We start from the raw sequence: 25,655 nt of genomic DNA, 5'->3' as shown, positions 1-25,655 counted from the left end.
AACACAAGCAGGATAACATCTGTTTCGCCTTCCTCATTATCGTATTGAAGGAAGAAAATGTAGAAAATAGTATGAAGGATAAGAATAGAGAAGATAATCGTGTTGCTTTGGGTAACAATTGCTTTAAACCACTACACTAGGAGTTCAAATTCTCTTCCTTTTTTAATCTGTCCCTTCACTGTCCATTCCTTAAATTTTTGACACGTGTCATATAATTTAAGAGTAATGCTATTTAGACACACAAAATTGATCACATTTGCTAACAACTTTATGTGGCAGCTAATGTTAGGGGTAGTTGCGGTTCGGTAACGGCGAATTTTTACTCAAACCACAAACCGTCCGACTATTTGCGGTTTGATGATTTTTGAAACCGCAAACCGACCACGAATTCTCAAGCATTCACAAAAATATAAATTCACAACCTCAATTTCTCAAGCATATATAAATTCACAATCTCCTCAACTTCTCAAGCATTCACAACCTAAGAAAATTAAAGTTACAATTCCAAACATTCCAATTAAAGTTAAACTTCTCAAGCATTCCAATTCCAAATCCTTTAAAGTTACAAACCAAAAGGAAAATGCAAAGCAAAATGAATTAAAGTTACAACCAAAAAGAAAAATCCAATTCAAAGTTAATTAAAGTTACAAACTAAAAGGAAAATGCAATTAACTAATGTTACAAACTCAAGTGTTGATGGTGAGTGGATTTGAAGAACCTCGTTATGTTTGAGCACCAATGTTATCTACAAATAAAATAACATAGTTTAATACATTTTATTATAAGAAGAAGCATAAATAACATTAGCATAAATAAACTAATTACTTACAAGTTGTCATATGTTCCATTTCCTTGTAGAATTCAACCTCATCATCCGTGCGGCTATACTTTGCGGTTTGCGGTAACCGCAAATTTTGAAAATCAAATATCGCAACCGCAATCGCAAATGCGGTTCGGTTCTTAATACCGCAAATGCGGTTCGGTTTACCGCGATTACGGTTTCATTGCGGTAAATTATCGGTTGGTTTTTGAGGTTTTTCGGTTTAATATGCCACCCCTAGCTAATGTGGTCATGTCATGTCAATTAATTAATATTATCATGTAGATTTTATTTTTATTTATTTCCTCTTTTTAATAATTATTAAAAACAGAAATCAAAAGTAAAATTAAAAAATTAAAAAAAAAAGGTCCCTGGAATTGTCTCCAATGCTCCCATCTACCTCCATCAAATCTACCCATCCCTTTCGTCCATTGTTGTTGAGATTTGGAGTTTTCTCAATAGAAAAGAAATTAAAAAACCCTGCGTCTCTACATTTCTTCTCCTGCACTCCATTCCTCCATCAAATTGACCCATTCATCCTCCATTATTGTTCCATTGTGAAAGGAATTAACTACACTAAAAATTGAGTATGTGCTGCCTTCAACCTCTTCGTGAGAGGCTTTTGGAGATTAATTGACAAGTAAACCTCTCCATTCTTCAACCCACTCAAATTGTTCTTACTGGCAGTAGCCTAGGGACGCTAATTTCTTTTTTTATTAAAAAAACTCCAACTCTCAGCAACAACAATGGAGGATGAGGATGATAGATTTGGAGGAGGAAGGGAGGGCATGAGAGAAAGAGTAGAGAATGACGTGAGGCTACAAACGTTAGGGTTTTTGTATTTCATTTTTATTGAAATAAGATAACGGAGGATGAGGATGAGTGGATTTGATGGAGGAAGAAGGGAGTGTTGGAGACCTATTTTTATGGAAATAATTTCACAACTACCAATTATTTTTTTAATTATTAAATTTTCAAATACCCATTAAATCAAAAAAAAAGAAAAAAATATTGTAATTCTAAATTGTTAATAGGGACAAAATGGTCATAAAAAATGCTATTTAATATTGGCTCATGCAAAATCCAAGTTGGGAGGATAGTGACTTTCCCATGGCTAGCAAGTCATTATGAACCAAACGGGGCCTTAAGGTTTTTTAATTTTTAATTTCACTTTTACTACATGAATTCTGACCACGTCAGCTGCCATATAAGGTGGTCAACAAAAGTGATCAATCTTAATTTAAAACCAATTAACTAAAACTTGTGTTAACCTTTAAATAACTATGTTATCTCCCTTTTAAAAAGAAAAATTAACCAAATATTATAACACCTCATCCATCCAATGCTTCATTCCCATGCTTCAAACAGAAATATTAATTAAATGAGGATAATATGGTAAATTCACACTTTTTCATTTTAAAAAAAAAATTCAAATTCAAATTAAAAAAAATAATAAGATTGATTTGTAAGTGCTATAGATTCTTCTTCTTCAACCAGCCAATGCTTCACCCATGGATTCTTTGATTTGTAAGAAATAGATTAATGCAATGGCTTTCTTTGTTTATATATATTGTGGGAGCGATTTTTGTCCCATAAAAATATTCGTCTAAGATTCTGTCTTCCTCTTTGCTTCTCTTTCTCCTTGGAAAACACTACGGATTAAAAGACCACACCCAGGGGGTGTTGGCCAAAGGCCCTTTGATGCCTAAGTTAAATCGAATGTTTCTAGGAAAACTATAGCTAACAATAGGATGGAGATTTCTCTAGCGTGAGAACAGGATGCCCCGAGCCTTGTGTGAGATAGAGAAAGAGTATAGCGGCTAGGGTTTGTGAGAGAGAATTTCTGCAGAGTTACATACAGAAGTTTAGACGTACCTCAACCCTTGTGCGTAGCTATGAATTTATAGGAGCCTCAGAGGCTAGGGTTTCAGAAGAATAATTCCACAGATGGAATGAAATTATTCATCCCCAATTTGGAGAGATTGATGTAATTAAAGATTTGATAAATCAAATCCCTAATTAATGAAAGAATCGAATAATTCTCAATTAAATCAAATAACTCCCAATTAGGTCAAATAATTCTCAAACTGATTGGCTTAATTATTTGACCTAGGATCTGAGATATTTTGCTTCCACATATATGTTTCTGTATTTTGAGTCTGTTTTGAAATACCAAAGTGTGGCTTGGTTAAATTAAATAAAGAATTGTTGCATTAGATTAGAGCACTTTCACCCATTGTGTCATGACAAATGGCAAGGGCAAGAGTAATGGTAAGGGCAAACGCTATTTACGTGAATAGTGACTGCCCTACCCTTTTTAATTTTGCTTTCGCACCCATTCCCATAGCAAGTAAAGGCAAGCACTATTCATATGAGATATGAGAAGAGGAATTTGTATGGATTTTTGGTGTGGGAAATGAAGAACATGGCTAGGTATTTATAGAAAAAAATTCTTGTTTTGTTTGTTTGTTTTTTTCTTGGTATTTAACTTAGTTGTAGACGCCAGCACCTCCATGCAATAGCCTAGGTCATTCTTGCCTTTGGGCTAGCCCGGATAAGTGAGTCCATTCATGCCCAGTGTCACGACCCACATGTTGGAGGTTCAACTCAACAACTATTGGGCCAATCTAGAAGATCCATTTGTGAAAGTCAAGCCCAACAAGAGAAGCTCAAGGCCCTGCCCATCGGATGGATCATTCTAGATCCCTTGACTTAGTCCACATGTCTAGATTCCATGTATATCTGTAGTAGGTAGCAATGATTCCGGACTGTTAGATTTTTTCGATCCTAGCCCTCCATTTTGAATAGTAGGTGAGCTAGGATTTCTATATAATGAGGGTGCCTTCTTTGGTATCCTCACCCCTCAACTTGTAAAGCATTGAGTAGCAATATAAGCAAATATTCTCCTGAACTCTCTTGAGTGTTCTTATCATTCTAGCTCTTGTTTTTGTCTTCTTGCTTGGTTCGATCTTATTTTACATGAAGGAAAGCTTACTTAGCTTGTTCGATAACGTAAAGCTCTAATATCAACTATCATGAGATGATTGATTGAAGTCTTCCTTCTATGCGGCCTTAGACTTAATCGCCTCTCGAACAAGCTAAGTCAACCTTCCTTCCTGCAAAATAAGATCGAACCAAGTAAGAACACAAGAACAATAGCTAGAACGATAAGAACAATTAAGAGTGTTTGGGAGAATATTTGCTTATATTGCTACTCAATGCTTTACAAGTGAGCGTGGGAGCAAATCAAAGAAGGATCGATCCAGAGATGTAGTAGTAGCAGTGGAGTAATGGCTTTCAAGGATGGAGACTGCTGTTCGCGATTTTGATCAAAGACTCAATAAATATGTCCTCACGAAAGTAGGCTTAGAAGGCATGGTTGAAAAACTTCAAGGCCAATTTTAGGGAGCCTTAAACTCCGTGCTTGACACCATTAAGTTGGATGTCCAAACCAAACTGGACCAATTCATGGCCGAACTCACTACACTCGACAATGAAGTGAAAGATGTGAAGGGAGATTGGGCTATGTGTCGAGAAGCTGTCTTGAACAAGACCCGGACACCGAAGGAACCTAAGGTGTTAGTGTTCACCCGTTTTTGGTTTGATCCTGTGAAGGTAGGATGAAGTTCCTTATTGACTTGAAAACCATTGATTGGTCAACAAGCCAACTCTCTTTTTGGGTAGAATATCTCCCAAGAAAGTTCTTTTTCTGCCTCAGGCTGGTGAGGAATTTCACAATTTTCATAGTACAAAAATTGGTAGTTCTGGCTAGAATAAATGATAAGAAAGTGAACTATTTTAGGCAAAACTGCCTTTTACAAAGCTTAGAAAGAGAAAGACCATCTAAAAAAGACAAAAGAGCATTGGACTTCAATTTCTACCAGGATAATGCTTTTGAGCCGGACTGGATGGGTATGTCTGTGATGGATTGGACCATCGACACCTTCAACTGTCAAGTTTTAGCTGTAAATCGATACCAACGTTCGAGTTTGGCAAAACTTTAATCTATTTCAAGTCGTGGAAGGCTTTTTGAATGGCGAGTGGAGCCTCTTGATTTAAAAGGCGATGGCTAGATTTGATGATTCTTGAGCTGGGCGCACTTATAGTACATTACCTTGATCACGGCTTTCCATAAATTTGTTGAGGTTTTCATATTATAAGAACCCTAAACTCTGCTTGATCTGGCCCATGCTAAACCAAATTTATAACGAGAGAAATCTCACTTTGTAAACTGTTTCTCTAAGCTGAACTGAATTCATAGTTTTTGAGTTCTAGCTAACTTACTTCTTGTGGCTCAATGAGCTTTGATTGCTTCAGTGTTTGAAGTTTTGAGATCAATTGATCATTTTTAGTTTGTCAGTTATGACTTTGAGAGTTTTTGTCTTCATTGATTTTTTGGGTGTGTCTTATCTGTTCACCTTCTCTCTTATTTTATAAGAAAGACTGGAGTGGGATTTTTAATCTTTGAATAATGGACATCAAATCTTTTCAAAAGATATTTATTTTGAAATGTCACAAAAAAGGGGAAGCTATATATTCTGGTAGAGAAGAACCATCAGCAGTCGGTTCCCATGGAGATTTTTTCCTTACTTTTTCCCAAAAAGAAAATCAACTCCCTTCTTATTCTCTAATTGCCCTTTGTAAGAATGCAATCTACCATGATGGTCAGTTTGCTTTTCCTGATGAATAACTCCCTTGCTCCCTACTTATCTCTCAAAAAATGTAGTTTTCTTATCTCTTGGAAATGACACATGCTTTACTGCAAAATTTCTTTGTATATAGAAAGGGATTTTAATCTTTTTTTTGGCTATGAAAAATGGAGAGGTCTTCCTGTAAGACCTGTTTTCATTAACTCCCATCACCTCCCCTGTGTTTAGTTGAAAGTTTTGACTTTTTCTAAGGTTAGAAATTCATATGGGGATTTCTTGAGAGAAACCTTTTTTAGAAAGTTTTTGGCTGACTTGCTTCCTCCTTGGGTAGAGTGAGTTTTCTAACAAAATGGTTAATGATGTTTATTTAGAATAGGGCTAAATTCACAATCTGATAAAAGTGAAAGGACCCGACCCAAATTCAACTTTGGAATTCGAGTCGAACCCTGTGCGTGTTCGACACTGGTGGTTATCAGACATAGTTGGCCAAATATCCCTTCTAACCCAAAATTCAAATACGACTTCTATTGAAAATTCGGCAGTCTCCCCTAAAAATTGGACATTTCCCCAAAACTTCCACATGTCAAACAAGCATATACAAATATAACCCAACTGCCAGCATGTATCAAATTATATCAAAAATCAAGCATCGTATTATTTTGGCCTCAGTCCTCAATAAAACAAATAAATCACTCTGTTAATAACATTCATCTCAGCTTTCAGAATATCAATAATACACTAACAATCTCAAAGACTCCAACTCGTGGCTGCACATTGTCACCTTAGGCTGCCTACGTACCCTTACTGAGGGATCAAGCCACACATAGTTCTTTCCTCTAGTCCCGATTCGGCAACTCCAATAATATCAATTCCCTCATCGCAGGAAGGGTCGCAATTCTCGCAGGCCTTGGAGATACCGCTTCTATCCGGGCTGCAACTTATAACTAACTATCTATCCTCGCAGCTCGATCTACAATCCTCACAGACCTTGGAGATACCGCTTCTATCCGGGCTGCAACCTATAAATGACTATCTAATTAACCCGTAACATGATTTAGAAAACTCCATTTCGGTCAAGACTCGTTACTATAAACCTAGCCCTATGGTTGGCATTTCTAGAGTGTTCGGGACTTCGTTTTACGATCTGTCGAGTCGTGTATGATCATGAAATTACCTAGATCAACATACCTGAAAATAACTACGATCCAATGGCTCAAACATATCGAACTCGAAAATTGCACAGTAGGCGAGATCCATTCGGGGTTCAAACGTTATCCGAATTGAGATCCCCGAATTCCTACGCTCTCGTGAGGACCAAGGGATCATTCTAGGATTGAAAGTGGTCCCCACCTTGCTGCCCATGTGCCAGCACACGCGCCCGCGAATGGGTGGCTTGATCAATTTTCGGCGGCGGTAAAACTCTAAACCGCCAGCCCAAAATCCTACCCTAGGTGTAATACCCTGTTTGGAATCACTTTTGTTCTTGGACCTACCCTAAAAACTAGCCGAAAGTGGTCGGAATAGCGATCCCAAAAGTCAGCCTAATCTTAACTTGAAAATCGAGCTATCGACGCTTCAAATTGATGAAAACCTACCCAACCACTTGCTAGAGACTGAAAATTAGATAAGAAACCATACCACAATAGCAGGGGCCGGAGGAGGGAGGATGAGCTCCGTGAAAAACTCATCAAAATCGATTGAATTTTGACTTTTCCAACTACGGTGGCGGGCTGCAGAGATCGGGTGGGGCTGAAAGGGACGGTGGCGGTCATTTTGGGACGATCCGACCCGGATGGTGGCCATACGTGATGATGCCAATCGGAAAATAGTTCGGCCGGAAGGAGGAGCACGACTCATGTTGCATGCCCAACCACATAGAGAGAGAGAGAGAGAGAGAGAGAGAGTTCTGGTTTTAAAAACCAGTTTGGTAAAATTATGATTTTGCCCCTACTTGAATTTTGATCGTATCTCTCTCGTTACAACTCGGATTTGAGCCCACCATGTGTTTACGGACTCATCTCAATGTGCTCTGCGGAACGGCGTAATCGAAATTCCCAAATCCCTTTCCGGTCAAAAAGTCAACTTTAAACCTAATAAAATATTTCGGGGGTATTCTAGTCATTTCTTTGAATAAAATCATAATTAAGAATTAATTAAGGATCGGGTTGTTACAAAAAGGGTCTTGGCCTATTTCAACATTTTGGTTTTTGACTCCTGATCCATGTTAGAAAAAGCCCAAATGTTTGTTGTGGGCCTCTTGACAGAAACGGACTTTGGGCATGCCAAGAATTGGCCCAAATTCACGGTAAACTTTGGTGGTTGCCAAAAATTGACATGGGATTCTTTAATTTTGGGCTGGGTTTGCCAAATTAGGCCCAAACAATTAGATACTTTCAAGTCCAAATCCTTTAATGGGAAGAGGGAGGTGAAGGAGCTGGACACTTTCCTATGGAATATCGAAAGGTATTTCAAGTATCTTAAGATGGACGATGATGAGTCCCAAATCTCTACAACGACGTTGTTTCTTACCGACAGTACTCTCATGTGGCGGAGTCATCAATCCATGGAGATCAACCAAGGTACGTTTAAACTTTAGACTTGGGATGAATTTAATAAGCATATTATGTTGAATTTCTATCCAAAGAATGCCAAGTATGGGGTAGGAGAAGGTGAGATGGCTAAAGCAAATGGGGAGCGTGAAAGATTATGTTACCACATTCCCCAACCTATTGTTTGATGTGCCTAACATGACAGATGAAGACAAACTCATGTACTTCATGATTGGCCTACATAATTGGGCCAAGTTGGAGTTACAAATGAGACATGTCCAAACCTTGTCAGAGGCAATTGCTGCAGCTGAGTCCCTTGTCTAGTTCAAGAAGAATGATCAAAGCGACTCCAAGTTCAAAGGAAAGAAAGACAACAATGAATTCAGTGGGGGAGACAACAAGCCAAAGGAGAGTGGCAAGTCCGATAGTCACAAGTCATCTAGAAAGAAGAATGACAAAGGTGACAAGTATGCATAGAAGTGGAGTTCGTTTTACTCTTATCCATTCCGATGTTCGAGGTCATGCTAAAGTTCCTACTCTTGTTGGGCTCGATAATTTGTTATATTTATAGATGATTGCACCAGTATGACTTGCATTTCCCTCCTTAAATCTAAATGGGTGGTTTGTTCAGTATTTCAACCGTTCAAAAAAAATTGGTGGAGACCCAATTTACTGCCAAAATGTTTGATTCTCCATTCTAACAATGACGATGAATATGTCAACTGTAATCTACAACATATTTTCACGGCCATGTCATCGAACAGCAATGGTCATGTCCTTATACGCCCCAGCAAAATGGGGTGACTAAGCGCAATAATCGTTATTTGCTAGAGTTCTCCAACTCAAATATTGGCTTTGGTAATACTCAACTTCACTTTCTCTCTCACAGTTGATCATCTGTCATATTTTTCGTCAAATCAAAGAGTAAAATGATCATTTGGGTGCTGACGAAAGTGGAATTAAAGAAGTACAACAACCATTTTTCGAATTCAAAAGAGCAAAAACCGGACACAAGTTCAAGAGCTATTACTCCTAGAAATCCGTTGGTCTAACAAGTAAAGCAGTAGAGTGCGTGATCTCATCTCCCGTGACAACGAGTACGAGACACCTAAAACAATCTCAATTTTCAAAAAAATAAAAATAATCTCAATTTTCAAAAATATTAGTTATGCGGGATAAACCTAAAAAGCTGTGTGCGAGAGTACAAATCTCAAGCAAAGTAGACGTCCGTTTGACACGTGTCAGAAATGTTGCAGAAAACGAAGAAAAAGCTGCCTCCCCAATGGCTTCATTGAGATTCGACAGACAGAGAGCGACTTGTCGAATACTCTACTTTCTAGTCTAGTCTAGTCTGTATCAACCTATGATCAGACTATGAAGCATATCTATCAGCCTGTCACTGTCAGGTCTGTGTTGCACAACAGCAGTCATAGTGCAGGTGCAGCTGAGACTCTGGACTTTGGACTCGGCAAGGTTCTTGAAGGAGAGCAGGAGGCCAGCTACGTACTAGTTCTATTATACTGAAACAGTGATCCATCAAAGTGGCGGAGGAGCAATGGCATCCCTAACGCCTGGCGTGCTATCGAAGCTCCTGGACAATGTGGGCAACAAGGACGTTAAGGTGACCGGAGAGCACCGGTCGGCGGTGCTGCAAGTCATCGAGATCGTGCCCTGGCCGGGAGACGAAGACAATGCCTGGAACTGGAAGAGTAGACCCAGAGGCTTCTTCTTGAAGTTGTCTGACTCACTGCATTCGGCCTACGTGTCCATCACAGGCAAGGACGACGACGACGACCTGGATTTAATATACAGCGACAAGATTCAGCTGGGGCAGTTGGTGTACGTGACTCAGCTGGATTCGGCCTCCCCTGTGCCGGTCCTTCGCGGGTTGAAGCCCATCCCCAAGAGCAAGAGGGCTCTCTCGCCCTCACCCCCTCTCTGCCTTGGCAATCCCAATCCCATTCATTTGCTCTCCACCGCGAGACCACCTGTTGCAGCGACTCGTACAAAAACAAAACCCTCTAATGCTAACAGGAAAGAGGGCAATAACAAGGCCAAGCCAAAGCCCAAGTCCAAGTCCACACTCAGTCCACAGACCACTGATAATGAAAGGGCAAGGAGCAATAGGTTGGCGGTGGTGGACTCAACAAGGAGGCTGAGTTTGGATTCAGCCAGGAAGGCTTGGGATGCACGGACTACTACGTCTACCTCGCATTTCAAATCTCAGTCTAAGCACCTTTCTTCCATTCCTTCACTACTTTCTCCCGCTGTTTGTTCTCTCTCTCTCTCTCTCTCTCTCTCTCTATATATATATAGAGAGAGATAGTATATACTATATGAGTGCTTCCCTTCATTGCTGACTCACATCTTTTTCTGCATTTTTCTAATTGTTTCATTTGCATGGTTTTTCTGTTTTCAACAAATCTCCACTTGAGTCTAGAGCTAAAATTCTCTTACTCTGTCTCAGTACACTTAGTATTTATGAATGCCTTCTACGGCTTGCTTTCAAATTTCAATGTGTGCCCCCTTTTGTGGCTAAACCAAGTTTTTTTTTTCTTCTTTTAATTTCCTTTCTTTGCCTTGCCCTGCACTAGTTATGTTCAACCTGTATCAGATGTAAAATTATATTAATTATATCACCTAAGCCCATCTTTACTCATTTTAGATTCAACCACCATCCCTTCTCTTGAGAAATACTGTTTCTCTTCTGCACCCTGCTTTCGAACCACCGTTCTTGGAGTTTGATTACTTAATGGTGGCTGTCTCCACATTTGCACCAAAACATTCATGTTAATCGGTAAAAAGATGAATATGCCAGGGGTTCACATCCCTTCCAGGATAAATGGGAACCCCTGGCATATGCTGTTAGACCCTGAACTATATGCTAATTTCTACCTGAACTTGAAAGATCTACGCTATCTTTGGATTGGTGATTTGAAAGAACCCCTTCAATTTGAATTTGTAGTGTACTAAATTATCTTATGCAACTTTGCAAGTATCAATTTTCTCTTTAATTGATGAAATGCATAACTGAATTTAATTATTTGAAGTATAACGAATTTTAAATGTTCATGAAATTTTATTTTTAGTCACTTTCTAGATCACTTCAATAAATAGTTTTCTTCTTGTTTTCCTCTCTTTCTCATTTCATGAAGCTGAGGACCAGATGTTGTTGCAGGTGGTTTCTGATAAGAAGGTTTTTACTAAGAACAATTCACATCTTAAGCATCCAAGTATGAGCGTTTCACCACTGAAAAATAAAAATGAGACCATTTCGCCAAAACCAGCGAATAAGTCTTCCAAGAAAGAATTGAAGTCCTTGCCTGAGGGAGCTCTTTGAACCATCTTATTAGGGTGCCCCTAAGTTTCAAAACTTGGTCCGATCAAAAAATTCCTTGGAATGCTCTCCCATCTATCATTAGTGATCTTGGAAAGGTTTGCAATCAATTCCAAGTTCATATCGTTTTAGGCTTCTGTTATAATGTGATGCTGTGTTTTCATTATTTTCTGTGCTTATTGTTCTTAACCATTTCAGGGAGCTATTTGTCATAGGAACGTTGCATTTTCTGGTGCTGTACGTGCACTAGAAGAAGCATCAGCTGCTGAGGGTGTCATTCATTGCATGTGGTAGGCATTTTATGTTCTACAGACCTATGCTTGCTGTGGTTAAAAAAAATTATAGTTGGTGCATGTATTTATGTTAGAAGTGCTAATCAACACAGTGCTTTTACTCTTATGTGGATTTAGTATGGGAGTAAATGGTATTGCAAATTGTTTTCTTCATATGATTTGAACATCAGAGTAGAATTATAGATATGCAGGATGGGAACCGATCATGTTCATAGACCTTATTCTGGATTAGTGAAATGCATAATTAAATAAAAACAGATATTTGAAAATACTGTGCTATGGTGACTGTTTGGGTTGGGGTAAACCTATACTGTTGTAGAATGTAGGCAGTATCGAGTAGGACAGTTGTGATGCTACAGTGGGTTGCACACAAGATTCCACTTGTGTATGCAGTTGCTGAGGCTTCCACTGCGGTGCAATTTCATCTTACCGCAAAAACTTGAGCTTAGTTTCAATTTATTTTTTTTCACTCAGCATGTCCAAGTTAGCAACTGTTGAATGACAAAATATATTGGCATGGAACAGGAAACTTCTAAATGTTTGATTGGGTTTTCTTAGCCTGCTCTAAATTAATTCAAGCAACAGTATTTACTCCCTTACTCTTGCATGTGAAGAAATGATGATTAAGTTTGCTTTTCCAGCATGTTTGCAGAACTCAGCGAGTCCTCTCACAAAGTTTCTGCAGGACCAGTGGTTGATAAATTTTTGGAGCTCCATCAGAATATGGTGAGAGCAGCAGAGGTTGTAGACTCCTTGCTCAACACAGGCCACCGAGATGTAAAATCAAGCAGTTCTGGTGGCCTACAGGGTTGGGTGTCACATGCGTGTAAAAGTTCCACTGGTAAGAATGCCACTTCATGGGTGGAAGCTGCGTTAGGAGCAAATCTTTCCAAATTCAGTTTGTTCAGAGCACAAGGCAATGGTGGAATTCCAAATTGTGAGAAATATCATTACATTGTCATAGAGAATACTCCAGTGGAATTTAACTTGGAAAATTGCTCACCCCAAAATAAACAAAATCCTCCACGACGTATTCCAGCTGTGAAGAAAATGAGCACTGGGATGGAAGATTGCCCCAAGGAAAGGAGATTAAAAGAGACAGCAAGTGTAATAGAAAAACTACTCTTAGTTTCTTGTCAATGGTTCTTAAAGTACTTGGAGGATTCCTTAAATGTGGGGTTCAGATTGAACAAAGAGGAAGGAAGCTCTGAGATTGCATGTTTGCTGGGGCAGCTTAAAAAGGTGAATCTATGGTTGGATGACTTGGTCAAGGGTGGGATTCCAGTAGATAAGAGAATAACGGACTTGAGGAAGAGGTTATATCAGTTTGTACTGGAACATGTTGAATCCGTTGTCTCAAGTAACTAGATAGATATATGCCCCTAGGATGAACAGAAATGTCACTTCCAAATACATTATTTATTACCACTACTCATTCAAATTCAGGTAGAAATTAGTATATAGTTCAGGGTGCAACAGCATATGCCAGGGGTTCACATCCCTCCCAGGATACAATGTGTTTCTCTGTTTTATATTGACAATCTCATTCTTAACTTCAACAAGTTCAGGGATGCAGAAAGTCAGAAAAATATTACTCCAATGGGGACTCCTTTTGTTGTTCAAGTGCATGATTGAACTGTCTAGTACTCTCGTCAAATTATGTTAGATTTTTGTTAGATTACATTTGTGTTCAATTATTGCAGGCTTTCACAATATGGCTTGCTCTGGAGTCTGTATTACGGGTGAAACATAATCTTGTTAGGTTTCTCATCATATTAGAGGCTCTCTCTCTCTCTCTCTCTCTCTCTCTCTCTCAACGCACTTCTGGACCAGCCTTGTGATGGTGAACAGGAAACAATATCATCCTGGATTGTTCCCTTAACCTGGAAGAATGTTAAACAAAGTTGGAATGGGAATAATGTAAGTAATATTTTCCTTTTGCCTTTATCAGCCAGTGCAAATGTGCTATGGTATTTCAATTTACATAAGAGAAAAAAAAAAGGTAAAAGAAGAAAAGAAAAGAAAGAAAAGCCCCTTCCTTTCATCCTGGCTACGGAACAGTATGTTTGAAATCAAGTGATCAGTCCGTACTGTGCATATTGAGCTGGTCAAGAAAATAGGCGGCAGACGATTGTTCAGAAGTTGAAGTCGTTGATCCCATTTGAGGTATCTTGTCCACAGAAGCTGCAGCAGTCTTGTTTAGAGCTTTCTTTCCTCTGCACGATTTCATGTGTGAGTGCAATTTCTCTGGCTTAAACTGTTTCCTGCACTGCCTGCATTAAGTCATTCAAATTTTAGCCAATTTGATCGGTTTTGCAGTTCCAGCTTTATGAATGCAATGCTAACAGTCATTGTTTTTTTTTTCTTTATCTTTTGCGAGTTTGATATGGTCACACATGTTGCTTATACTTAATAAATTTGTACATTTGACTTGAGGACTGTCTCAGGGGAACCTGTATATAGTTATACAACAGGAAGAAAAAAAGAGAGAGAAAAAGGTGTCCTTTATAATAAGCCAATTAAACTGAACTAAACTAAATCTTGCAAGACCTGAGAGATTCTGAGTGGGTTAGAAGCAAAACTCTAATTGATAAGTGTCACACTTTGCACCGAGCCGGTCCACCATTACTTAGGATTAATTATTGAGTCATGATCTCGATCTCTCTCTCTCTCTCTCACACACACACACACAACACATTACACTTTAGTTGATCATGAAAATGTCAAGGGGTTTAGTACACAAACGATTGTCATTTCGTTGCGTATCTGGTGAGGTGAGGTTGTAAGACCTAGCCAGATTTAATATCTGGTACTAAATTCAGTTTGGTCTAGCAATCCATCCAGCCCGTCCAATTTATAACCACAGGCGACATGCCTTTAATTGGATGGTCATTAGTCAAAGAACGCAATACCCTTTGGTTATGATATCAACCTACCTACGAAAATAGCAATAGGCACATCTCTCTCTCTCTCTCTCTCTCTCTCTCTCTCTAAATAAAAGTAACAAAAAGTGGGTAAAGAAGAAGAGGGAAAAGTTACCATAGTCACTTACGAGCAATGCGGCCCACCGACAGGCCTGTAAGCTGCGGAAGCCACTTTTTGGCTACTAAACTCGGGCTCCTTTTGCTGCTTGTTTGAACCCTTTTCTCCATCGTAGCTTTTCCTGCAGCATCAAATCCAGACACAAGCAAGCCTTAGCCAATACATACATACATGCATATGTATTAATAGTCTTCAGTCATCATTATCAAATGTATTATAATGTAGAAAGAACCCTATATATACTTACCCTCTGTGTTGTGCATGTATTGATTAATTTTGAAATGATTCTTCTTTTATCAAGAATTTAATTGACATACACGTACGCACCTAGTAGCAGTACTAGTATGCTTTTGGGGTTGCTGCGGCTGCCCCTGCGAATTCCAACAAGTCCCAAAAACTCCAGCAGAACCACTCTTCTTGTGATCTGCTTTACAAATACGATCAGCCTTGATAATGTCTTGGCTGCTCCATCTGGTAGACTTGTCGGAAGAAGTTGTTTTATTGGCCCGATTCAACATGACTAATACGGCGTCATTTGTGTCGACGGCACCACAAGTGATCAAATTGCGGAACATGCCTTTTGAATTGCTCTTACTACTGTGTGCGGCAGGTGATTGAAGAGACGATGAATGCGAAGAAGAGGGAGAAGAAGAAAAAGATGGAGCCATTTCTTTGTCCTTGTTCTTCTTCTTCTTCAATAAAAACTTGGAATAGAAAGAAGAGTTTTCTGACTTGTTGCTCTGTTGATAGTTGGAGTTGGGGTTGAGTGTGTCAGCTGAGTGGTTCTCATCTGCTTGGGGTTGCATTGCATCAAATTCATAGGTCGAAGTAGACCTCTCTGAGCCCACATGAGGTGATTCGTCGCTGATTTCAGAGGATACTTTTGTTTGGATATCTATATCGTTCTTGGAATGTTTGTGTAAATGGAAGGCCTCTTGTTTAGAAAGAGTAGGTGGCTGAACCTCATCCTTAACGGGCTGCTCTTTGAACAAGCAACTTCCCTTTTCGGCATATGATTTCGGAGGACTATCTGTTACAGTCAGTGGTCATCATAAGTTGACCAAAAACGATTCCAAATATGAATAATATATACTAAATTAATGGAAATTAACAATTTAACCTTATATACAGGGTCGATATAAATTGTTTTGATTATTAATGGAAATCAATCAAATTGATTACATTCAATATTTGTGTGTAAACAGTTATACCAAAAGCGGAATAGATGATCTCGGATCCCTTGAGGACATATTCATTGTCAGAGATTGGTGTGATGAGGTCGTCGTCCAGCAAGTCTTGCCAAACATAACCCGTCTTGTACCTCCTGCCATTCCATATTCACTTATTTTAATGGCTTACCATGAAAATGAAAATGAAATCATTATAACTAACTAGCTCATGGCGGTCTCATCAAAATGGTATGTATTTCTCTTTTTCAAGTTTGAAAATGTCCCAAGTTCGATGAAGCGATACCTCTTGTAAGACCAAGCGAAGGCCTCTGGCATGTCCTTTCCTCGTAAATCCGAAAGCCACCTCTTAACGTCTTTTTAATCATAATTAGAGACAAACAACAACAATACTAACCATCATCATGAATTGCTTGATTAATTCATTAATCAACAGGCATACATCATCTCAAATATTACAAAGTACAGTATCAAATACTTTAACAAAGGAAGAGGAATTTATATACGATAGATATCGATTGCTACCTCGCAGATAGACGCCGGTGCGGGTAAGATGGTGTACTCGAATGAGATGGGGATGATCGACGCGACCCATTCGATGACTGAGGAAGTAGATAATTTGAAGTCGCCTCACTTCACCTCCTAATGCAAATGCACCTTTCACTTCCATTGAAGATATCACTCTTCTTTCTTTTTTTCTACTACTATTTGTGCTGCCCAAAGCAACAACATTAATTATTAATATGCCAACAAACATACATACATAGTACATACATATACATACATACATCAACAAGTGAAGAAATAGAACAAGACACTTCTCTTCTTTTCAAAAAATTAAAAAATAAAGCTATTACTAGCTATAGTTGTCTCAGGAAACCCCAAGAGAGATCTTTGTCTCTCGGCCGGCCTGCGCTACAAAAAGACGAAAAAGACAAGAAGTTTGCTTTCATGTACTTGTTCGATCCCTATAGTAATATTAATATTCAAATTTCAATTTTAATATGCAGGCCTAGCATGCATGTTGCTACACAACTACATATATAAAAACAATTTAACTGGAAAATTAAAGCTACACTTTCTCGCGGAAACGAAAAGGAATCATCGGTAGTCGAGAGATTACCAGTTTTTATTTTGTCCAAAAGATTACCCAGTTTTTGCTTCTACCTATTTGGTGCTGTTTTCTTTCCTCTTTCTGTCTCTGGTACGTACGTGTGGAGAGAGAGAGAAAAAAAAAGAGAGAGAGACGCACAAAATTGGTATTGAGCTTAGTATTACTATACCTGTTTGCAGGATATGTGGAAGATAACCAGAAGATTTGGTCGCACGCAGCTAGCTAGCTACACGTGCCCGATCGAGCTTTATCAGATTTCCCCGCGATTTAGTAAACATAATTGTTACCCAGCTTTTGACCAGAATAATTCATCAAAACAATTCTTCTTTCCCTGTATGAGGTTGATGATTATTACCTATGATAATCCAATCAGTGTGATTTATTCCTTTTTATGGTAACTACTATTTTGAAATTTTCCCTTCTTTGGTAAAATATAAAGTATTGATATATACCCTACTTTGTCACGTTTAATGATGATGTCAAAGACTCCTAAATGGTGAAGATTCTGCTATGTGTCTTAAGAAAGATTTCTGACATGATAAGACTTGAATGACATTGACATCTACAATCCATTTGGTACGGGTCCGGGTGGTGAGCTATGTTTCTAAACCATATGATGTATACGGATATACAAGTAGGGGTCTTTTAATATAGACCCATTCCATGTCAAAAATGTTGAAAAAACCCTAAAGAAACAAGAAACGAAACCCATCCCCTTCTGGCATCCGCGTTGTCACACCTCCACCAATCTAGCCAACTCTGATATGCTCCTAAGACTCCCTTCGCCATATTTGCTATGGATGTCTCGCTCAAAAGTAATTAGGGTTTAAACTGATATGTTTATTCTTCTTTTAATAAATGATATATACTATATACAGAGTGCGTACAAATAAGAAATATATACAAAATCTCATAATTCTACTCAAATTAGAGAATTACAATAAAATATAAATTCTCATAATAGGAAAGTTGACTTTGACTCATGTCAATACTCCTCCTCTAGTTGGAGAAAATAAAAAATTAGGAAAGAGACATAACCACCCACTCCGACCAATTCTCTTACCCTGTGCAACCTCCCCTTGGCCACCGCCCTCTCTCTCTCTCTCTCTCTCTCTCTCTCTCTCTCTCTCTCTCTCTCTCTCTTTGTGGCCTTCTCACGCAATTCAATAAATTAACCATAGCTCAATCCTTATTTCTCACCCTTTTGGTGGCTACCAAAGACCCATCTATATTTCTTCTTTTTTAAGGTCTACTCATTTGTTGACAGATGCTATCAGATTTGAAAAAGGTTGAGGTGAGAGATGGGTGTTAATGGTAATTGAATAAAATTGGACCCATTTTCAAGGCTTATATTATCTTGCAGGTGGTATTCAATGGGTTCAAGACACCCTACAGTTTTAGAGAGACTGATAGGAGAGGGAGGGGCGGCAGTGCTGGATAAAGGGTTGGGTTGGGTGTGAGGTGGTTTCCCGTGTCTTCTTTGTCCTTTTATGTCTTTTTCAATTTATTTTTTCTTTAGTTTTATTATGAATATAAAAAAGTTTTAAATCCAGCTGTAAAAACTTATATTTTTTAATATAAAACATGACACATGGCAAATTTTGAATTGGAGTATCACAAGTTGACATGGTGATATAGTCCTATTCTATAATTTCCCCTCTAGTTGGTGCATAGATATCGGTAATGCCCAACTTGTCAAATGAGTCTTCAAATCAGCGTTTTGACATGGTATGGGTCAACATATCTGCAAGCTGCTTCGAATAAAGCACAAAATGTATAGAAATTAACTTATGCTCCAGCTTTTCCTCAATGAAATGTTGATCAACTTCTACACGCTTAGTTCGATCATGTTGTACTGGATTGTTAGCAATTCAAATGCAAACTGATTATCACAGTGGAGCTTTGTAGCAACATCTGGTCCAAACACAATTGCAGCAAGTAATCAGACTCTGCAGCCGCAGACGACCGAGATACAACATTTTGCTTCATGCTACGACTCATAACTAGGTCACCGTTAACAAAAGTGAAGTAACATGATGTAGAAAGTCTATGTGTAATATTTCGTGCATAATGTGCATCAGTATAACCTTCTAGATCCAAGTGACTATTTTTCTTAAATAATAAACCTTGCCCAGGAGCAAATTTTAAGTAACTCAGAATACGTATCACAACACCATATAATCCTTGTTGAGGCCTAAAAAATCCAAGGCTGGGCCCAAAAATATTTCTAGCCCAATACAACACCTAACTTGGGAAGAAACCCAACTTGGTACGCAAGAGTTCATCATATAAGCTTGTACACGTGTCACACCAAGCAAATAAACAACGCCTCACACTACAAACTTAAGTGGGCTCAAGCCACACAAATGCTCGTGACTTGTTGAGTGGGTTGTGGTGTTGATGATAACAAGCATTCATGAGGCTATTGATGAGTGAGAAATGGAATTTTTGGGCTGCTTGGGCCCCAAAACTCGAGCCCATTTCTTGGCCCAACTATGTGGGTAAGCATAAAGGAGAGAAAAATGGAGCCCACCACTAAAATTGACCAACCACCTTAATAAAAATAGTCCATCACTTTGTGAAGTTGGCCTATTCCATATTAGACAAACCCATTACTTTAGCAAGGCCCAAATGACCAAGAAAAATATATGAAAGTCTCCAACACATGGATGGAGACAAAACCACGACAAAAAGCCAAGGAATGACTCACATATGCAAGCTGTTGGGAAGCTCCAGCATGTGACCAAATGCAAACCTCAAGAGAAACCATTCAAAAGACCAAAGGGTATTAGTGCGAGTAGGTTACTAGGAGAAAAGGTGGTTTGTCCTTGAAAGTGCACAAGATTGATGTAGTATAGCGTTTGACAAATTCAAGTATCGTTCCCATGAGGATTCCAAATTAATCTAATATTCAAATACCTGAATTAAATCTAACTTATACACAAGTGAATTTGTAGAGATTGTTGTTGTGAAAGTTTATGAAACAAACAAGAAATTAATAAAAACAATTGAGAATAAAAAGGTTGAATTTTAAGGTTGAAAAACAATGATAAAGGTCTAGGGTTTCGGAATCAACCACAAGCAAGCCAAGTTAGATTTCAATGCATTCAACAGATTCTTTCGATTCTTTAGATGATAATTCTCGTATCTAAATCCTTTTCAGGCACTCAAACCATAGTTTTCCTTAAGTGTAAGATTCTTTTCTAGTTCAGACAAAGATCATATATCTAATCTTGCAATCTATCCTGGTTAAGGCATAAATGTAACAAGTTGAATTCATTACGTTCTAGAAAACGAGAGAACCAAGCAAACCATTATTCTTCGTCAAAAAATAATGTAATTCACCACACTTAATCACAAGAAGCTAATTGAATTATATTGCGAGTTCTGCCTCAAATTCATCTTCTGATTTACTAGATGCAAAACCCCGAGGTGATCAATCAAAGAACTTAAACAAATAGCAACAATTAAAATAGTGATTAAACATTCATCTATAAAAAACTTAGAATCCATTAAATAGCATTAAGAATCATAACTATCCATGCTCTTGCCCTAGAGAATAATTTAGTTACTCATGTTCAAAGAAAACATAATTGAAAAACTAAAAAACATAAAGTAAAACTTACGGATTATGACGATGCTCGAGAACTTGACAATGGCAGCGACTCTTTGACTCTCCTTCAAACTCCAGCATCAGAGAACCCTATTTTCTGGTCTTCTTTAAATAAGGAACAAATCTTCTTTTGACTTGGTAACTATGCTTTCCTAGTTTGGCTTCAATTGTCTTTGATGAGTTGGCATCCAAAATCATACTAAATATAATATCAGACTTCAGAAAATGACTCCACATCCTTGTAGACACTTCCCAAATGTAATTGACACAAATTAAACTCTAAGGATTGGACTTCAAATGGATTATTTTGCAAAACCAGCAGAACACATTCTGCCTAAACTGTCTGTACTAAAACGGCCACAACTCTCTTCCCACACATCCGAATCATGAACTGTAAAATTATACAGAAAGCTAACATCTGTATCTTTCCAACGATACAAGGCTCAACATCTGGTTCACTCTGAGGAAGTACAGTATATTATGTCAAGTTGACTGTTCTGCACAGCACATTTTGCTCCTAGGATTTCACATTATATTTCAATTCCAAAATTGCCTTTTTTCCTTGCTTTTCCATCTTTACTCTTCAAACCTAGTAAAACACAAAACTAAGTAAAAATTGACTAAACTCACTCAAGAACATAGCAAGAATCTAAGAGAAAGATAATGAAAATGTACGAAATAATGGTTATATCAAATGGCATCCTTCAAACCAACGCTGCTATCTATTTCCTTCCCTTGCCAGCTTTTGCCATGAAATAGGGGAGGAAAGAAGGAGAAGTGATAACCAAACATGGGAGGTTACCACTAGAACAGTTGCGCGAAGACTTTTGAGCTCCCAAAAATTTTGTCTCTGTGTGTTTCAACAGAGGGGGATTTCACAAATTATGATGAATCAAAGGAAGGGAATAGAAATGAAAGGGAAGACTTGGCAAAATTAGAGAGAACCCATTAGGGTTTCTTGGTAAGAAGGAGCTTCCAGTGGCTATAAAAGGGCGGTATCCTTTACCTATTATCTCAACACACATACAGAGAGAGCAGACATCACTTCTCATCCTTAGAACCCTTCAATTTTGAGCCTTATTCCTCCATCTCTTCCCATCTTCCCTTATGGCAAGCCATTCCAGGGCCTGACGAAGCTTTCATCAAGCTATCAAAAAATTACCCAAAGCACCCATTCTTCCACCCTAATCTCTGTCTCTCTCTCCTTTGCAAATTCTCACAAAATCCTTTGCTTTAAACCTCTGTTTCTCGTAGAAAATCTGCTCTCTCTCTCTCTCTCTCTCTCTCTCACTCACACACACACACACACACACACACACACACATACTCATTCTCATGCTAAACTCATGAATCCTTAGCTTCTCAAGCCAAGCCAAGTATTTATCTGTAAGCAACTGTTGGTTTCATTGGTGAAGAAGACCAAGGTGCTCCCTAAGGCTCAGCTACCCTTTCGAAACACTCTTGGGGTCTGATTCTTGAACTCAGACCCAGGGGCAATTTCATACATTTGGCTCTTTACAGCAGCCCAAGCCCATCTATAGCCGCTGGAACAAAAAAGGCCCCCACAATCCTCATTAGGCGAATGCATAAATTGGCTATTGCATAGGCAATATCAAGACGTGTCAGTGATAAATATATCAATCTCCCAACCAACTTTGGTATCTTTCTTTGTTAGTTGGTACCTAATCCATATAAACCTCAAGTTTATGATTCTCAATAATATGTGTATCAACTGGTTTACAGGCAAGCATCCCAGTATCTGCCAACAGGTCAATGACATACTTCCTTTGTGAAAGAAATATGTCATGTTTAGATTGAGTGACTTCCACTCCTAGAAAATATTGGTTTGTGAATGTACTTGTTTCATTTGTGACGAAGGTTCGAAGCTAGATAATGTGCATCAAAGGTTTTATTTTTAACTTGTTCTTTTTTTGTTATGTAACCAAAAATAATAATTTCATATTGTTTGAACTCTCATATGGCCCTTTAGATAGTAAGTTATTTCTTTTTTTCTTTTTCTTTTAAGTCTTGGGATTTCTTTTTCTTATCTTAAAGTGATTATATAGAGAAGTGATTTTCCAAAAAAGTGCTTGTTAGCCTATCCAGAATCACTCCTAAACGAGCCCTTAGTTGCCTAGCAAACTTCTTTCTTCATTTGTTGTATATATGAATAATCTAACAAAGGAGAGAGGGGACTTACGAAATATTTGTACAAAATTGTTATAGCAAATCCCATTGTAAAGGTGATCCCCAATATGTGGTGTGTGTTTTGTTTGTTTACTTCAATTTTATACTCGTTAGGGAAAGTTCAATGGTAGGCTCTAAATGAAGCTCTAAAAATGGTGGATGTAGCCTCATTTAGAGCTCCAGTGGAATCTTTCGCGCTCTAAAATAATCTTTCTCACAATGAAAGTTCTATATTTTTCATGTTGTAATTTACGTGTTAAATTTTTTTATTGTGAACCCTTTTTTTTTGTGGTTAATGTATATTTATGTTATATTAGTTTTATTTATTCATGAACATTTCTAGACCTGGCATTTGTGTCGTGTTTGCAGTGTTCGTGTCAACCCGTTTTTCTTAACGGGCTGGCACGACACGACACAATAAGAAAACGGGTTGGAAATGTCAAACACGAACACGACCCGTTACAATTCGCGAATCACATGACACGACACAATAACCTGTTAAGAATTAAAAAAAATAAATAACAATAATAATAAATTTATAAAAAGACGAAAGAGAAGGAAGAGAAGAAGAAAGACAAAGAAAAAAAGGGATAGATTTACAAAAATGCCCATGAGCTTAATGGGTTAATGGGTATTCGCGGATTGACACGACACGACACGATAGGTTAACAGGTCAACACGATATCAACACGACACGATAACTCAAACCCGAATACTGATTTTTTTGTGCAAATTCGTGTCATGTTAACGGGTCATGACAAAATATTGCCACCTCTAAACATTTCAAGTAAAAGAAATTAAAATTTGGATGAGATTATGAAAACAACAATTTATTTCATAAAAGTAGCCGTTGTTAAAATAAAAGTTGCCATTGTTACTTATTAAACAAATAATCGGACGGTTGAAAAAAAAACGAAGAGTATTGACATTGTTTGTAACTATTGCAGCTTCTTATTGCATTCAAATTGAACCATTGATCAACAATGGTAACAACAAGATGCGGTGCGATCCGGAGAGTAAGAATTACTAGCGCGCTGGGCAAGTGGCTTCCTAGTTGCATGTGGGCTGGGCCTTTTCCTCACGTGGGGCTCAATTGAGTTTCAGTGGCTTCAATTATGGAGCTCAGATCAGGTGAGAACAACTATATGGGAACATTAAGTGCGAACTTATATCTAGACCGTTGAATAAACTTGGATAGTTGAAATTAAAAGATGGTTTTAAAAGATTTCACATAGAAACGGGTCAAACAAAACCCATATATCTAACCGAGACCTCATCCTCTCCAACTTCTCTATCAAGACCCCATTGGAACAACTATTTTTTCTCAAACAAACAAGAGACTATGAATCAGGAGTTAATCAACACCCACCAACCCCATCCTACCATCATCCCTTTGTTTCTTCTCCCCCCACCCATCATCCTCTTTCTATCTCCCTCTTTCTCTTTTCCCATTCTCTTTTTGACATCCACCAAACCCAAGTTCCATATCTGAATTTCTTTTTTAAGCATACTAATTCTACAAAAAAAAATAATTAAAAAAAAATGGACTTGAGATGGTTGTGGGATTCTTAGGAGAGATACGAGAGGTCAGGAGTAGAGGATGAGGGTTGGGTTTCAGGTGGCTGTTGGGTGGGTCTAGGTATGGCTTTGGGTGGGAAGGGGTGGACCATATAGGGCTGTGATGGCTGAGAGGGGAATAGGGAGGTCATCAGGTCTAGATCGATGCCCTTTGTTTTCATTTTACTTACTGGAATGATTTATATAACATCGGCTGATCAACTTCATTTTTGCTTTTTCCTGATATGGATTTCTTGGATTTTGGTATCTTATTTTGTATTTTGGGTTGTTGATTTGTATGTTGTCTTTCTAAACTCCCTTAACAAGTTGGGCATGCGTGACATCTTTGTTCCAACTTGAGGGGGAGTGTTGGCGAGATCCTAACTCTATTAGGAGATTTATTTCCTACTCTATTACGATTTTATTTCTCCCTCCTTTGTACAAATCAAGTGTAATTTGTTTTCTTGTATAACTCTACTAGAGTTTACACACTTGTATTATAAATACCTCCGTTGGGGTATTTTCCTTAATAAGGCTCGTCCGAGCTTGTTGATTCTTGGATCGCCATAAAGTAATGAATCAAGCATTTGTTGCCCCCTTTTTTTTTGAGTTAGCGAGAACTAGGCCTAAAGCATCCCGAGAGAGAAGCAAGTCCAAGGAGAGTACTCTTGTCTTCTTCTAACGGCTGCATGTTTTATGCTGATGTTTCCTACAACTAGATGAAGAGTTGGAGATGTTGCATAGATGTTGAACCGAGATTATGTGAGCTTAGCATGAGGGATTGGAGTGTGGGAGCTAAAGACCCATAAGTTTAGCAAATGAGAATGCTTGTGCTTGGCTTGGTGTTGGATGTGTTTGAGGTTAGGTGTTCATAATTTGTTGTTTGTGGCTATGACTATGGGAATTTAAGAGTTTCAAGAGAAGGGGGATGGAAGGAAAAACTTGATATTTGAAGGCTGTGGTGTTTACAACTTGGAAGGAAAGCTTGGAGTTATGCTTGGTGAGGCTTTATGGGTTTAAGAGTTTCAAGAGAAAGAGGATGGGAAGAAAAACTTGAGGCTTCAAGGCTATGGTGTTTATATCTTGGAAGGGTGTGAGGAGGAAAGAAAAGCTTGGAGTGCTTGGTGAGGATTTATAGGGAGAATGGTTTCAAGGATAGGAGGTTATGGCTAGGGTGCTTGCAACAGCCAGGAAGGAGGTGTGATGATTGAAGAATGGGGTTGATGGCTGCTGGGATGTTTGCAGCACCCAAAGCAAGAAGTTGTTATGCTGCTCCATCAGCTAAAGGAAGGGCCTGATGGTGAAGA

General features: G+C 38.4%; 2 protein-coding genes across 3 annotated transcripts; one reads left to right on the top strand and one right to left on the bottom strand.

The window, feature by feature from the left end:
• The first annotated feature begins 9,320 nt into the window (after positions 1 to 9,320).
• On the top strand, positions 9,321 to 13,421 carry LOC103330585 (elongation factor 1-delta, putative (DUF936)). The gene is given in 5 exon segments (XM_008233183.2): positions 9,321 to 10,287; positions 11,197 to 11,344; positions 11,347 to 11,453; positions 11,554 to 11,645; positions 12,290 to 13,421. Coding segments are annotated over 5 exon segments (1,788 nt in total). The 5' UTR covers positions 9,321 to 9,573; the 3' UTR covers positions 13,017 to 13,421.
• Positions 13,422 to 13,569: 148 nt separating this feature from the next.
• LOC103330584 (UPSTREAM OF FLC protein (DUF966)) lies at positions 13,570 to 17,301 on the bottom strand. 2 transcript variants are annotated; one of them, XM_089053659.1, is made up of 7 exons: positions 17,161 to 17,301; positions 16,403 to 16,590; positions 16,164 to 16,233; positions 15,902 to 16,014; positions 15,018 to 15,720; positions 14,701 to 14,811; positions 13,570 to 13,921 (listed from the first exon to the last, which is right to left on the bottom strand). In XM_089053659.1, exons 2-7 carry the CDS (start codon positions 16,545 to 16,547, stop codon positions 13,729 to 13,731), a joined length of 1,335 nt encoding a protein of 444 aa, XP_088909785.1. In that variant the 5' UTR covers positions 16,548 to 16,590; positions 17,161 to 17,301; the 3' UTR covers positions 13,570 to 13,728. The 2 variants fall into 2 exon arrangements, with proteins under 2 accessions (XP_088909785.1, XP_008231404.3); XM_008233182.3 differs by lacking the exon at positions 17,161 to 17,301 and adding an exon at positions 17,001 to 17,138.
• Between the last annotated feature and the right edge of the window lie 8,354 nt (positions 17,302 to 25,655).

This window comes from Prunus mume, linkage group LG5, assembly GCF_029339155.1.
Source record: "Prunus mume cultivar Tortuosa linkage group LG5, ASM2933915v1, whole genome shotgun sequence".
In the NCBI taxonomy this organism is placed as follows: domain Eukaryota; kingdom Viridiplantae; phylum Streptophyta; class Magnoliopsida; order Rosales; family Rosaceae; genus Prunus; species Prunus mume.
Note: the sequence above shows the minus strand (reverse complement) of the source record. Positions and strands in the feature narration are given on the sequence as shown.

What these genes read in the sequence shown, in the direction of transcription:
- LOC103330584 (XM_089053659.1), bottom strand. Translation starts at nt 16,547, where the DNA reads ATGGAAGTGAAAGGTGCATTTGCATTAGGAGGTGAAGTGAGGCGACTT. An exon ending in CACCGGCGTCTATCTGCGAG is followed by an intron (nt 16,234 to 16,402) that starts GTAGCAATCGAT and finishes ATGATTAAAAAG; the next exon opens with ACGTTAAGAGGTGGCTTTCG. An exon ending in GATCATCTATTCCGCTTTTG is followed by an intron (nt 15,721 to 15,901) that starts GTATAACTGTTT and finishes TGACTGTAACAG; the next exon opens with ATAGTCCTCCGAAATCATAT.